Source organism: Schistocerca piceifrons, chromosome X (assembly GCF_021461385.2).
Source record: "Schistocerca piceifrons isolate TAMUIC-IGC-003096 chromosome X, iqSchPice1.1, whole genome shotgun sequence".
NCBI lineage: Eukaryota > Metazoa > Arthropoda > Insecta > Orthoptera > Acrididae > Schistocerca > Schistocerca piceifrons.
The window spans coordinates 353,862,881-353,879,754 of NC_060149.1; the positions used below are offsets into that span (position 1 = coordinate 353,862,881).

At 40.9% G+C, this 16,874-nt stretch overlaps 1 protein-coding gene across 1 annotated transcript in view; it reads left to right on the top strand.

Annotated features, from left to right (window-relative positions):
* Window positions 1-16,874, top strand: part of LOC124722130 (egalitarian protein homolog) — a 70,998-nt gene that overhangs the window by 17,512 nt on the left and 36,612 nt on the right. The window contains exon 2 of the mRNA XM_047247334.1: window positions 5,875-5,955. Coding sequence (XP_047103290.1) covers window positions 5,875-5,955 — 81 coding nt within the window. The remainder of the gene's footprint in view (window positions 1-5,874; window positions 5,956-16,874) is intronic.

Consider the following 16,874-nt stretch of genomic DNA (forward strand, 5'->3'; position numbering starts at 1 on the left):
GAACTTTCCACTGTCTCAAGGAACAGTTTACAGTGCTCATCAACATGATTATCATCAGCCTTGAGATAGAAATGGAAACTTCTGGCAGAATGTAAATAATTTCCACCTTATGTCAACTCAACGTTTAATACGACAAACATCTAGGTACTGGTTCCATTCTCATCAAACAAATCCTCTTCATGCAAGTCTGGCATGATGTTCTTGATGAAACTATGCTAATGTGTGATACATTAAGAAGTCTGGAAAAAATGCCTGGAATTGAAAGGATGTAAATTTTATTTAGACAGGAAGAGAAAACATGTTAGAGAACCATTGAGTTAGCTGGCTTCGTGCACAAGTGTTGCCTGCAACACCTGTATACAATCATAATTACATTACATTAATTACCTTGAAGAGAACGGTCTATTGACACACAGTCAGCATGGGATTGGAAAACATCGTTCCTGTGAAACGCAACTATCTATTTATTCACATGAAGTGTTGAGTGCTATTGACGAGGGATTTGAGATCGATTCCGTATTTCTGGATTTCCGGAAGGCTTTTGACACTGTACTACACAAGTGGCTCGTAGTGAAATTGCGTGCTTATGGAATATCGTCTCAGTTATGTGACTGGATTTGTGATTTCCTGTCAGAGAGATCACAGTTCGTAGTAATTGAAAAGTCATTGAGTAAAACAGAAGTGATTTCTGGCATTCCCCAAGGTAGTGTTATAGACCCTTTGCTGTTCCTTATCTATATAAACGATTTTGGAGACAATCTGAGGAGCCGTCTTCGGTTGTCTTCAGATGATGCTGTTGTTTATCGACTAATAAAGTCATCAGAAGACCAATACAAACTGCAAAACGACTTAGAAAAGACTTCTGAATGGTGCAAAAAGTGACAGTTGACCCTAAATATCGAAAAGTGTGAGGTCATCCACATGAGTGCTAAAAGGAACTCATTAAACTTCAGTTACACGATAAATCAGTCTAATCTAAAAGCCATAAATTCAACTAAATACCTAGGTATTACAATTACGAACAACTTAAATTGGAAGGAACACACAGAAAATGTTGTGGGGAAGGCTAACCAAAGACTGCGTTTCATTGGCAGGACACTTAGAAAATGTAACAGACCTAAGGAGACTGCCTCCGTCCTTTTTTAGAATACTGCTGCGTGGTGTGGGATCCTGACCAGGTAGGACTGACGGAGTACATTGAAAAAGTTCAAAGAAAGGCAGCATGTTTTGTGTTATCACGAAATATGGGAGAGAGTGTCACAGAAATGATGCAGGATTTGGGATGGACATCATTAAAAGAAAGGCGTTTTTCATTGCGACGGAATCTTCTCACAAAATTTCAATCGCCAACTTTCTCCTCCGAATGCGAAAATATTTTGTTGACACCGACCTACATAGGGAGGAACGATCACCAAGATAAAATAAGGGAAGTAAGAGCTCGTATGGAAAGGTACAGGTGTTCATTCTTTCCGCGCGTTATACGAGATTGGAATAATAGAAAATTGTGAAGGTGGTTCAATGAACCCTCTGTCAGGCACTTAAATGTGATTTGCAGAGTATCCATGTAAATTTAGATAAGCCATTATCCTTACTTAAAACTTTGTTTTCGAAATAGTGGATATATTCCACGTTGGGTGAAATATAGCCACATGGAATTGTTCAACAGTTTGTAATCATCTGCATTTTGTGTTAGAAAGTAATGAAAATTCCAAGAAACACTTTTAAACTTGACCAGTGCCTCAAGTTAGGTGCAAGGGATGGTTAAAGAAGAAGCGAATATGCAAAAACAGGTGGAAGGGCAAGGAAGGTGCATAGAAAAAATGGCATGGGCGAATAGGACAGCAGTAGTGGTACTGAGAGAAAGACATCTAGGAGAGAGAGAGAAACGAGTGTGGTTCAGAGTTGTGAGAGTGGATGCAAAACAAGATGCATACAAAAGTTGAAGCACTAGCACAGGGTTGTGGGAGGAGTCATGCTATGAGGGGTTGTTCGTTTCAGATAAGAGGAAGTTAAAAGACCACCGTGATTTTTGTAGGGGATTAGTGAAGGTTGAACCATATTTATTATATTGCAAGAGGATTTTACATGGTGCACTTCATATGTATCTCCAGAGACGGACTTCTTTCTCACCTTTCTATTACACTTATGGTTCCTCTATTTCTTCTAGACAAAAAATGTATTATGAGAAACTGATTATAATCAGACATTTTGTTACGTACAGCTCAAAAGAATGTATCTTGAGTGGAACAGTTATTATTAACAGTAATCACATTTGGGAAGACAGGAGTTCGAATCTCCATCTGGCTATCAACATTTAAGTTTTTTGTGGTTTTCCTAGCCAGAATGGTTCCTTTAAAAAGTATATCCTTCCCCACCCTTCCTCAATCAGAGCATATGCTCCATCTCTAATGACCTCACATTGACAGTATTATAAATTCATCCCATCTGTTTTCTTGGGTTTATTTGGCTTATTACACTAACATGATATTTCTCATCAGTTGACGCTGTCACATTTATTTACTACATAAGAAACCAATTAGATTTTAGAGTCACATAAGGTGACTACAGTATCAGGCAATTAGTTGGACAGCAGATATACAAGGGTTGGAAGTTAAATAGTGGCAATTATTTATCCACAACCGATACAAAAGAGTTACATGTTTGCTCCTGTTACTGTCCTTCAAAGTAGTCGCCAGCATTGTGTAGAACCCATTCCCAGTGATGTGGAAAGTGTAGTATACCATTAGCAGAGCCTGTTCTGCTGATGGTGCGAATGGAGCGGTCTACTGCCTGTCGAATCTCTGGAGCAGTTCTGAAGTGAATGCCACGAAGTGGTTCCTTCATCTTCGGAATCAAATCAAAGTCACAAGGACTTTAGTCCGGGGAGCATAGTGGATGGTACAGTACTTCCCAGTCCCATCGGCCAAACAGAGCAGCCACAGCTTGCGCTGTATGCGTACGTGCATTGTTGTGCAAAATGTTGGGTGGGTTGCGCAGAAAGTGTTGCCACTTCTTTCGCAAAGCTGGTGGCAGGTGATGCTCCAAAAACGAACAGTAATGCTGTGCTTTGACGGTCTGCCATGGAGGAATGTAATGCGTTAGGATAACACCATCACAGTCGTACACGGGAATCCCCATAATTTTAGACCGCTCCATTTGCACCATCAACAGAATAAGCTCTGCTAATGATATACTACGCCTTCCACATCGCTGGTGAGCACTTTGAAGGACAGTAACAGGTGCAAACATATAGATCTTTTGTATCGGTTGTGAATAAATAGTTGCCACTATTCAAGTTCCAAGCCTCATATATATATTGTTGAATAACTGTGAAATGCATGTAGTAACAGCATTAACAGGACAACAGTTATTAGTCCCAGCCCAGCATGAACTTGCAATTGTTGCTTTTGAATTATTTCAGTGTCCTAATACAGTTGATGTTGGTATTTCTCTTTCATCGTGTGGATATACAGCCGCAGAATCAAAAATGTGTGGTGTCTGTTCTTTCGGACGTGTCTGAAAGAAGACGCACCACACGTATAATAGTAACTATGCCTTGACGGCATTTCATGTTGTTTTCAGTGTGAATGCACCTCTTGCGAGAATCGAGCTAAATGGTGCGAGCAGTGAGGATGGTGGACAGGGGGGATGCTACGTAAGTAGTGTGCAGGAAGTTGGGAATTTGAGTTGGACTGGAAGTGTGCTCGGATACCCAAAGTGGTTAAGGTGACTGTTCACATGAAGCAGAAAATCTGGGTCCAAGTCCCAGTCTGGCCTAAATTTTCACTTTTAGCCATTGAATTATTTCAGTTCCCTCATATGTCTGATTTTGGTATCTCTCTCTCATCGAGAACAATAGTTTTACTTGTCTTTGTATGCCTGCACACACTGTTAGCAAGTTAAGCCTAACCTTATCACTGAAGGTTGCTTCATACTTCATTTGAATTGCCTTCCGGAGTTCTGGACAAGCTTGACACTAGTTGTGTGTAGATACTTGTTTTGTGTAAGTGAACCTACATAATTTTGTATTCAGTACTTTAAGAAATTTTCGACACCTCTGCCATTGGATCCAGTGTTATTCTAAAGTCCTTCCTTTGAATAGTGACATATGTGTTTATCCAGACTTACTCAAGGGAAGAGCCCAGGGCTGCTCTATATTGAAGTTAAATCCAGATCCCCCTTAGACTGTTTGATCAATCAAATCTGAAGGACATTTTCAATTGTGCGTGTGCTGTGACATTTTGTAAACATCCCTGATAAATTAAATTGAACAGCAATTTCCCAGCCATCTGAATCTCTCTCTCTCTCTCTCTCTCTCTCTCTCTCTCTCTCTCTCTCTCTCTCTCTCTCACCACTCTGTGTGTGTGTGTGTGTGTGTGTGTGTGTGTGTGTGTGTGTGTGTGTGTGTGTGTGTGTGTGTGAGAGAGAGAGAGAGAGAGAGAGAGAGAGAGAGAGAGAGAGAGATATATTTATGTTATGTGGGTATCAATATATTAGGTATATTACAATGTTGTTTAATGTTTCATCTCTTCATGATGGAGACCTTCTGAAATGTTGTAAAGACACTGTTGGTTGATTTTCAAAGTAAAACAAGCTTAGCCTATGTGTTCTGTAAGCAAGGTGTTGTTTTTTTAAGTAGTTCCTATATACTCTTGACCATACAGGGTGGTTGGAGTCGGAAATTCCCGTTACAGACTTCTAGGACTTGTAGACGGGAGTGAGTCCATCGTATTTTGAATAGGACCCTTGTCTGGAAACGTCATCCAACGAGACTACAGAGCATCAAAGTTATAGGCGCAGGCGTCTGTAAATGTATGTATACACGGGGTGATTCCGTGATGATTTTACAGACTTTCTAGGATGATGGAGAACGATACATGTATTAATTTGAGGTAAGGATCTCTGTACTGGAAACAAAGAAGTCAAAGGTTATAAACGAAAACCATTCTGATACCTCTGACAGTTCTTGTGTTGCAAAGAGTGTAGGGCTGGTAACTTTCAGTGGTGGTAGTGTGGACAAAAACGAGAAAATATGTCCAGTAAACATGGGCTCTTAATTGCATACCTGAAGAGCTATGACCATTTGTTCATCTTCGCTAATGTAAAACACATCTCCTCTACTGAGCAGGTGTATATAGCTGTTAAGGTATGCACTTTAGAGCCCACATTTATTTGACATTTTTTCTCGTTTTTGTCCAGACTACCACCATTGAAAGTTACCAACACTCTTCGCAACACAAAAACCGGTACATGTTTTCAACTGTCAGAGGTATCAGATTGGTTTTCATTTATAACATTTGACTCGTTCGTTTCCGGTACAGGGATCCTTACTTCAAATTAATACATTTATCATTCTCCTAACTTCTTCACAGAATCACCCCGTGTATACGTACATTTACAGATGCCTGCGCCTATAACTTTGATGCTCTGTAGTTTCGTTGGATGATGTTTCCAGACATGGGTTCCTATTCAAAATACGATGGACTCACTCCCCTCTACAAGTCCTAGAAGTCTGTAGCGGGAATTTCCGACCACCCTGTATGTGTACGTACTTGTATATACTCCTGCTCCTGCAGTGCTAAGCAGTGGACACAGGTTCTTTGTGGTATTCAACCAACTCACTTTTCTGTAGGCAATTTTTGCTTATTATTCTATGTTCAAGTTATTTTCTAAGTTGTATGTACTATTAAATTTAGTTTTTACCACTGCCAGTGCAGTTTGACTTGGTCATCGGACAAGTGTTCACTACCTATGAACACTGCATTAGGGGGGAGATTGATTTTCAGCTGTACTGACTTGGCCTTTTATTTAAAGTTATTACTTGCACAATTTGCATTTTTTTTGTTCTCCCTAACAAATGTTTTATTTTTTCAGGTTGTTCACGATTGCCGAAACGACAGTGTCAATCTTTTCAACCAGTTTGGTATCACTTTGAAAAATGTTTTTGACACACAGGTAACTACCAAACCATTATTTATTTATTTATTTATTTATTTATTTAAGTTTGATGTCTGTGAAAAAGAAGTGACTCCGCAGTAATAAAGCAGACGAAGTTGTTACCAGGTTATTTTCATTCATAGCCGAGGGAGTCACACTGTAGCATTAATGCTTAATGTTGTTTCCTTTGGGTGAAGTAACATGGAGATAAAATGGACAAGAAAGTCACATGCAAAACCCACAACTGAGAAAATGTTCAATTGAAGGTATGGATTTTGCGAGGTGTGCAGTAGACTGCATTATGCTCGTATTGGGCAGTACTGAACTATAGTTGACCAGATGGAAGATTTTTACCCAGCTATTGTTTTTCTTTCATTCATTCACCATCTAAATTTATATTCTCATTTGAGTTATGAATTAATAGTTGTTTATTCTTTCTGGCAGCCTTATAGTTTCTCATTTCTAGAAAGAAAATTTCTGCAGTTCTGGAAAAATTAGCAATTCCTCGAGACAATTACATTTACATGTATAGCCTATCTCCATTCTATTCTTCATTGTAGGGGAATGTTGGTATATTTTCTTAAATGGGGGGGGGGAAGCCCCCCCCCCTCTCTCTCTCTCTCTCTCTCTCTCTCTCTCTCTCTGTCTCTCTCTCTCTCTCTCTCTCTCTCTCTCTCTCTCTCTCTCTCTCTCTCTCTCTCTCGTTAGCAGCTGAATTAAATTAGTAGCTAATGGAAGTGGTAAGATACAGCTTTTCCAGCAAACTGGAACAGATTTTGAAAGTTTGAAAGCAGCAACCATTTTATAAAGTGAGCACTTCACAAATATGTGGGCAAGGCATTGCTGCAGTTAATACTCTCATTGCCCTAATTTTAGCTCAGGTAGATAGCTTGAAACGTGAGGGGTGGGAACAGGGGTAATTTATGCATGAAACAACCTTGTTGGACTCCAGGAAGTTTACTTTACTAAATAACTCGTAAGTGGGTATTATTCAATAAATTTCATTTAGATGACAAGAAAAAGTCAAGCAACTTTAGCATGGTAAATCAGTCCCACACCCGCAAATATCTGTTATGACAACAGAGTTGCCAAACAAAGCCAACGACATTGCAAGGTTCTCACTACAGTAGTGGCAAGAAGAAAGCATTTTTGTAGCTGGAATCCTACATAATCCTACTGCTGCTGAAACAGAATGTGAAATTGATGCACTTTCAAGCTGCACGGAAGGTGAGATAGGGACCTGCAGTGAAGCCTTCTCCCCCACTGCCGTTTGCCTGTTTCGACAAGACTACAGAAAAGTGGGATAATTGGCTACAATGGCGTCTGCTGCGCTGCCAGGTAAAGGATACTGTCGATGCAGCTGATTGATCGACAGGAGCTCTGTCATATTGGATGATATCTTGCAGCAGGCATTGATGACAACAACCTGCTTTTCCAGAAAAGCAAGTCAGTGCAGACGGGACGGCCCAAGCACTCCCCATTGGGAGCAGATTCAGTGTGGTCCACGTTTCTCATACAGTGTGCCGGACTCATCGTCCAGGGGTTATCATGCTTGTGACAGAGACTCAGAGCTGTCCAGTGGTTGTCCCATAGACCTGAGTCCTCACATACTCTAGATGCTGCATGCATTGCACTGGGATATGTCTTAGATGAAGGCTCTGGCACAGCATAATTTCTACTGCCCAGCAATCGGTTGCAATATTGAAGATCTTGTGCTACCTGTGCACAGGATCAGGCTGTGCCACTACAGAGTTGTTTCCCCTGTCCAGTCGCAGAGCACCCTTGGGCCTACTGCCAGCAAATGTCGTGCTCTCTCCAGTCCAGTCTTGTGATGGAGGTAGCAACAGAAGCCTGGCCATTTTTGGCCCTACCGTGCCTTTTCATGGGGAGGGATTTAGAATCCCTTCCAGTGGACACTGGTATGGGTGCAGACGAACTAGTGTGGGTCACCTGGCTATGTAGCACGACAAGCTGTCACAGATAGCATGTGCAGAGCATTGTATGCACAGAATCATTGACCTAGATGTTTAGTTGCTGGTGGCAATAGACCAGGCCTGTCAGTTCTTATGCTGACATAAATTGACTCAGACCTGGCCTCCACATCATGCTGTGCTCCTGGTTCACATGCTTGTTGCTCAATCATTCGCACTTGTCAAATTATATGCTCTTCTCCGTGCCTGTCTATGTGGTGTCAGCCACACTTCTCACCTGTAAATTGACCCACACGTTGAGTTCGTTTTCCTCTTATGTGGTCCAGTTTCCTGGCTTCCAATGTAGGGTCTGGGACCTTCGACAGTGGCTTAGCAGTGTAGATGGGAGGTCACATTAGTTTTTTTCTGGTAACACGTTGTTGCACACCCTCTCTGTAGTAGGTTCTGCAGATCACACCTAACACAGTTGAACAGCAACAGCCACAACACACACAGTAACTGCCCTGTATACACAAATAGCGGGTGTTGGTGGTGGTACTGTGAAGCTTCCTGGAGGTGTTAGCTCCAGGACCTGCGGTGGCTGGCTGCTATGGGCTGGCCTCAAACACTCTTAATCATTCCTTCAGTGGAGCTGACTTTGTAACACCCAGTGCGTATTACAGATGAGGCCAGAGAGATTGCTAACAAGAGCAAAAGTTCTGATTTGAAAAGTACTGTAATGAATTATTGGATTTTATTTATTCTCTTGTGGAAATAGTGGTTCTTGCATGAATTTATGCAGCTGCTCACTGAATAACATGCAATTATTGTCTACTGTGAAGTGGGGGTTTTGCAAATGCTTCTGTTGCATGCCTTGTTTGCCTGTGTAGAAAATAATGATATAACATCAGGCAGCAAGCTGAAAGGATGAAGTAAGATGTGTTGAGAACAAGTTATTGATTAGGAAGAATTCTTCACTTTCTTTTCTTACATCTTTATTTGCGTACATAGCCTGTTAGAAAATGGTAGTGTTGTAACTTAAGGTAATGCAATAATGATGGTGAAAGTATAGGCCAAATGAGCCATTCATTGAATGCGGTGATTATGCTTGTGGTGTCTTGAAATATGATAGAAACACTGATTGTGAATAAGAAATTTCATTCATGAATGGTTTAGTGTCATATGTATTCATATCATTCTATGATAATACAGTATTTAATATTTTTGATGGTTCTCATATCTGAGATTTGGTAAGTGATATAATGTGTGGGGAAGATGCCAGCCATGGGTTATCATTAAGAACTGTGATAGTATCTACCTTAAATTATTTGATAAAACTGTGTTGTTTGATGTAGTAATGCGTATACTATTTAATATTACGTTATACTTGTATAGCCAACCACAAGACATCAAAAGCAAGACCCTTTTAGGTCTGAGTAAAAATTGCTGGATTTTTTTCCCTGGATCTTTTTATACATGTGATTTGCATTGGGGCTGCCTGGATGTTTGCATCAGGGGTCACGTTATTGAGAAGTACAAGAATCAGAGTATTCCCTTCTTCTGAACAAATAGGAAGTAACTGTGCCAGAAGACACTAACAGCATTGCTCACTATGACAGGTCTTAATTTTAAAGGTCCGCTTTTACATAAATGTAACTCTTTAATAAATTGGCGTTAACTTCTTATCCCACTTGACTTTTAATTAAGAGTTCTAGTCTGTGTCATTAAGACTGGTCTTCAGCTATGGAGCTGCTGATCGTGTATTATAACCATCTCATGCCCTGAGATTGTCTGTGGCAAATGGTATTGCCTATGGACACTTTCTTCAGAAGAAGTCGGTTTAATTTAAGTTCGCATGCATAGCATGCTCGTACTTTTTGTTAATGGCCTAACTTTTTATGCTTTTGTTTTTCTTGCTACCTTCTGTTTATAAGGGGATTGCTTTTGGTCTCTTGTATGTTTGTTGGAGTTCTGGGTACTTCCTTAGACCTTTTATCAATTTGTTTTCGGGTTTACTTGCGGTGTCATAGAATGTGACCGCAAATTCACTTTCAGCATCTTCATCTTCATCTTCATATACACGGCCTCATGCATGTCGGTCATGGGAAAGCACATAGGAATGTGTAATGCCCGTGTTAGTGACCTATTTTGGATTCTTTTGCAGCCTCCCCATATAGGTTTTGGTTGCATAGCCCCAGACAGGACAGGCATGCCCGTTGTTGCCGCTAAAATGCTGTTTACATTGAGGAGGGAATATAGCTCATTTAGTCTGGCAGTAGCTTTTCTTTTGAGGTCATTGATGTGGGCTCTCCAGGTTAGGCGTTGATCTAATGTAACTCCTAAGTACTTTGCTGTCCCTCTCCATGGTATATCACGTCTGTAGAGTCTGAGTTGGATATTCTCTCATCTCCTGTGAACAGGGGAGTGTTTGCCTTTTCTTTGTGTGAGCATCAGTGCCTGGGTGTTTCCAATATTGATTGCACCATTTCTTGGCCCAAGTTGCGGTTTTGTTTAACAGGCTTTGAAGCCTGTTGGTGAAGATTGTCCTGTTGCTACTGGTGGCAAAAAATGCTGAATCACCAGCATACTGGGCTGTTCGAGTCTGTGGGGCAGTTGTGTCGGCAGTGTCAGGTTGTACATACTGGGCCAAGTACTGACCCCTGTGGTACTCCTCCCTGTTTGTTGCACTTTGATGACTTTGCAGTGTTCATTTTAACGCAGAAAGTGTGATTTGCTAGCTAGCTCTTCAGCAGTTTAACAACCTGGCCAGGGAACCCTAGTGTGTATAATTTGTACATTAAACAGGTGTGCCACACACTATCGAAAGCCTTGGCTACGTGTAGCAGCAATTGGTCACAATAGCCTTTCCAGTTAAAGGCTTTGGTGCTGGCTTTGACCACTCTCAAGCTGTTATAGGGCCGAGTGTCTGTTGCGAAATCCAAACTGGAATTTGGGAAGGATATCTTCTCTGTGTATGTACAGTTCTATGTGGGCCAGTAGGAGGCGCTCATATCGGTGGTTCTGGGCGAAGATTGGGTCTTTTCCAGGGTTAGCGATTGCTACCACTTTTGCGTGTTTCCACTCCTTTGGGAATTTTTGTGTTAACGCGATTCATTTAACATTTCGGTGAGTTTTTCTATCTCTAGCTGGGGCAGGTCTTTAAGCAGTTCATTGGTGAGGAGGTTGTGGCCTTGGGCTTTCTTTGTGGGCAGTGACTTGATGACCTTGGCTACCTCCTCTGCTGAGAAGGCAGGTATGTCATCAGCGACGTCATCTTCCACTGCGAGAAATGCAGCTAGCTGCTGCCTGACCATTCTTTCGTGTTCTTGGTCCTGTGCCTCTGCTAAGGTGAATTTCTTCTTGAATACATTAGTGAGTGTGTTGGCTTTATCTTGGGCTCTGAACACTAGTCCTCTCTCGCCGTGCAGAGGTGGCATCCTAGTGTGTATTTTAGTTAACTGCTTGGTGGCTTGTCATAGGCTGTTATCCTGCACTTTGAGAGCTGTGAGGAGGTTTGACCATTGCTGGTTTGGGCTCAGTGAGCGACACCTTTAGCTCTCTTTGTAGCCTGTTGTGCAACCTCCTGGTGTTCAGATTTCGCATCAGTTTCCATTTCTTCGCAATCGTTTATTTGTGCCTAATCTGGGCAAGCAGCTAGGATGGCAATTGCTGTATGTAGAAGGAGAGTGGGGGAGGGGGGTGGAGGAATGTCAGGTGTAGCATCCTTTGCTGCTTGCTGGATCGTGTCGGTGAAACTTCTCAGGGTGTGTTATGTGTCTTCCGTCGGGAGCAGGGTGTTTGTGATTTCTGCCGTTACGTTTTCTTGAACTGTTCTCAGTTGGTGTGTTTGTGTGCTATTGAGTGCGGGGTGGGTGGTCGCCAGTCACCCACGTCTATTTTAGAGATCACGGGGTTGTGATCGGACGACATTTTATTCGGTGAATAATTCCTCTGGACCCCACACATGTAAGTGGTGGATGCGCACGATGCGCCTCAGTTTTTGGCCAGCCATGTTTGTTCTTCTGGAATTCCAGTCAGAATGCTTTGAGTTGAGTTGTGTTGTGTTCTCAGTGTAGCTAAATATAGGGGGTTTTTCTCACTAGACCCATGGTGATGTACTGATTGTATGGTGTATTCATTAGCTGTGATTGCCGCCTTGATGACTGCAGGGTCTGCTCGTGTGGGGAAGCCTCTGAATACTACTTTCAATTACCTTTGTGCTCCTATGGCAAAGGTGTAGTGTGGTATCTTGTTCTGCTTGAGCACAGCCTTAATGGAGTTTTAGTGATCCATTGTTCGCACTGTAAGTTTTATTTTATCTCCGCCAGCTGATTTTGCGTGGAATCAATCTTCTCCCAATGCGTTCATTATCAAATCGTACATTTGTTTGTATGTATTTGGGAACGTCGCCACTATTGGTGGGAGTTTTAGGTTTTTTGCCTGCTGGTTAGCTGTTTGTTGTTGTGTGGGTTTTGCTGTTTCTGCCCCATCTCCGAGCACAGCAAATCTATTTTCGTTGGTGGTTGCATCAAGCGGCGGCGAGGGAGCTATGACGAGGGCCGTTTTCCGCGCAATTTGAAACTCTCCACTTCCATCTGACTCTCTTCTGGAAGTGGGGGGCACTCTGACTCTGTGTGTCGGTCGCCTGTGCTTCGTGGTTCAGGCCTTTGCGGTGAATCTGTGTTTGGGGTTTCGTGTGTGATGTCTGTGTTTTCGCGGTCTTTCACGATGTCGCTTGGGCCTAGAAATGGCATCCCTGTTTCATTGTTTGGGTCTCTACTACTACTGGTGCCTGGTATGAAATCATTTGAGGCAGTTTCTGGCAGGCTTTGCACCGTGAATGGAGGATACAGACAGGGAATGTCGACCCCCTTGCCGCCTTTGGACTTGCACTTATTTTTATTTATTTATTTTTTCTTTTGGCGTTTTTGGGAGGATTTTTCTCTCTACCTTGCACTTGCCTTACTTTTTCCCTGCACTTTTCTGTTCGCGTAACTCTAGCCATTAACTTTCTCTCTTCTATTGGGTCTAAGTGAGGGAGAACATTCTGAATGATGGGGCTGCTCAGAATGGAGCCTAAACTTCACACGTCCCTACACTGCACGGTGTAGCTAGTCCCAATGGATTTTGTCACTCCGATTTCTACCCTGTCATCTATGTCTGTACTTGAAAACGAAGGCAAAGTCAAGTGCTGCCAAAGAGCGTCGGGCATCACCTTTGTTGGCACTGTTATACATATTCAGTGCTGCACTGACCCTATCGCTTGCCGCACACGGGTATCTGCCCAGTAACCAGGCCCTGGGATGTAAATACCCTACACCTCGAGGGGGGGCAGATGGAGCGGTTTAGTGTCGCTGCATCATAGTTCAAAAGGCTGTGTACTTCATGGACTTGATCAGCACTAAGATCTTCATCTAATGTGTCCTTTGTTGGATATTATTGAAAGGAGAGAGTAGAAATATATTTGATGGAATATCTATCCAAGATGACATTTCTGAAACAGAAAAAAATCTGATCACCTGTAACACCTGTATAATAAGCTCATATGATCAAGCCTTTCCCATTAAACACTGTTTGAGAAGGATTAATAGAGTGAAATCACATTATCAACAATTTTCATTTAAATGCAGAGCTTGCATAAACACTAACCTGCACAATCATAGTGGAATAATATTCAATATTATTGTCAGTAAAACATTACTGCACATTATTCTGAGTAAACAAATACAGATAACTGCAAAAACTCATCAGTATAGTGGAAATACGATCTAATGATCTGGCTATGGCAAAACTTAATTATGTGTGCTGTGATCTTTTAGTGCTAGGTGGAAAGACAAACAAGAAAAACACATAGTGTAGTTCAGATGGAACCAATGCAAAAGACTCAGCTCCAGTGTAAGGAAATAGAAACAAAATCTGCAAAATTGTGTTAGCAAGAGTGGAGAGTTCTGTTAGAATAAATAGCATAACAGTCACAGCAAGGGTCTTTACAGAATGTTCTTTGTGGGCATATTTTAAGTTTGTGTTCTTCCTCCAACCATTTATAATAGCAGTAATTATGGGTAAATGTGAATTCCACCTTCATTTTAGACTTACTAAATTTAAAAAGATCCAGGACACCAAAAAATTGTTTTCAGGCATGCATTTGATTAGTTTTCAAACAACTAAAATTTTAAATCACAGGTCGTGTCATCTCTCATAACGGATACCCACATGGATACCCACTGCTGCTCAGTTTTACAGTTTCGAGATTTGTTTTCATGACAAACAAGTATTTGAAGCAGGGTTTGTTTGCGTTCTGTAGGCACTTGAGGAAATAAACTTCAGTCAGGAGCAACTTCTCCATCCACTCCTGCTGTGGGAGTATCATTTAGGAAGTTCAACAGAAGCAGCCAGTAAATAAAATTTTCTGAATCATCTAAGCACTGTCTTTTGTACTGCCAGAAGGAAATGTCTTTCTCATCATTAATGGGCTACTAGGGAATCAGGAAAATAGCAATAAGTGATATAATAATATTTCAACAGCCAAAAGGGTTTGTAGTTAAAGATCAGTCATCTCAAACCATTAGCTTTGTTCTGATTGTGCTGTCATCTGCACTTGAAATATGATTACCATCACCGGTAATATTGTGATTACCATCACTGTTGAAATAGTAATGTTTACATTTCTCAGACCTCCACATTTACTTTTGAAGAGTTGAATTCATGTAAGTCTGCACATTTATACTCAGGCATCTGTTATATGAATGGGAGAGGATTTCTCTTACTTGTTCTAGTTCCATTCATAGATGCTGTATGGGAAGAATGACAGCCATTAAACTTCTCAACATGTATGTGTGCACTTCTATTCATGAACATTTTGTTCATTTGGTGGAAGTACTATATTATAATAATAGCCTCTGAAATCTGGGTTTCAGAATTTTAAGAACAGAAATCACACATCACTTTTTTGAACTTTTCATTTGTTCAGTCATAATGAACTGATTCAGACCAGGATCGAAGAGCAGCACTTCATGACTGTCAAGTTAGTTCTTTTGTTGAGAAGCTACATCTCCCCAAAATCCTTCCATAGAGTGTGTGTTTCCCCTGTAATATAAATGTGACTGTTACAGTTTACATTTCAATCACACATATTCTTAAACATCATAGCAGATTACCATTGTTTAACATGTTAACTGCCACGTGGCCATCACCAATTCCAGCGAAGCCTCATGCTTTAATCCATGTGCTTCCTGGCAGTCACAGTAGAGCATCACATCTGATGCTGTGACCTGGAGCTGAAATATCTATCACCTTGTGTGTTAAAGATGCTGCATTTGTAATATGTGCACAGTACTTCAAATTGTCTTATGTTTCACCTAGTGCAGCGCGTATGCAAATCTTCCTGGCTATCGCAACTATTGAAGGGTCGTGTCTCTGTGAATATCACCATTGTCTGCAAACAATTTTACAAACCTCATGATACTATTAATTTAGTCTTATCTATACTGTGATTAACATTATCACACTTACTGAGGCATCATTGTTTTCTTCAGACAGCTTCCATCCACTTTGCAGCAAATTCTTGATCCAGTCTTGTTTGTCTTGATGTTGTATAACCACATAACTTTTTCATTAACATTTCTTTAAAACTGTGTGTCAAAATAGAGGTTTGCAGCTGTTAAGACCCTGGACTTTTATTCAAGGAGAAAGCACTCCGATTTGCATTTAGCTATCCCAATCAGTTTTTTTGTGAGTTCCATAAAACACTGTGTGAATATTTTCTTTTCTTTGGCAAATCCATCACTTTCTTCTTTCCTCTTCTTTGTCTATCTCAGCTAGTCCTGTCTGATGACTATAGCATTTGACGAGGCATTAATTTTAACCTATGTTGAACAGTCTTACAATCCTTTCTTCTTTCCTTCCTTCCTTCCTTCCTTCCTGAACTTAACAGAAGCTCTCAGCAATCAAGAATCATGCTAGCAACTTCACTAGTCTCATTTCTAGGCTTCAGGACCATGTGAATAAAGAGTGTCAGCTGAATATAACACAATCATTGCTCTAAAAGACATGTTGATTCCAACAGAGAAACTGTTTAGACTCATGGATATTCTCCATATTTGAGCATAATGTGTTTTCTAGGATTTGTACTGTAAATTAACATCTGTTACTCTATAGGTACCCTGCTCTGCAGATCACTCTTGTTTGAGATCAGAGGGTCTTATTTGCTCATTCAAGTTGAAAAGAATGCATCAATGTTGGTGTGAATAATGATGTAGCTTCCTTCTTTTGGTTCTCAAATTTTTTTCCATGCAAATGTCAGACCATTTCTTTAATAGGTGTCAGAGGTAAAGACTCTATATTCAGTAAATATTCAGTCTTTAATGTTGAAACTGTCAGACAAATTGAAAGTTCAAAGACAGTTGAAAGAAGGGTAGGAAATTGCATGTCGAACAATTTTGTGCGGATAACTGGGGTGCATGTGACTTCCAAACAACTCTTCCCTGTTTAATTACAGTGATACTTTATTCTGTAGGACTACAGTTTTGTACAGCTGTTTATACAGGCATTTAATAATATAATGATGTAAACTCATTTTAGGAGCTTGTTTTCTGACGTGTCTCACGCAGTGAAGCTGTCTCTTATTGCTTTTATATAGTAATACCTCTTACAAGCATTCCTAGTTATTACACCTGTGATGTAGTGTTGAGCTGACCTACCTAATCATACCTTACGAACTCAACATAGGGGACTTTCTGGTAACAGCAAAAAAAAGTGCAAGGGAAAGTTATGTGGGCTAATAGACACATCACTGGAACAACTTCACTTCCTGATAGAGATGGGAGAGCATTAAATAAGTTTATTACTGCTAATAGGAAGACCACTGCCACAAAAGCCTCTGCAAACCTAAAAATGCATCTAGAGAAAATAATATCGAGTAAAACAGTACACTAAGAACTGCATGAACAAGACATTAGTGGCAGACTTGTTGCTGAACCTCTTGTAAACCAGATGATTGCAAAGTAGAGGTTTCATTTGAGCAACAAA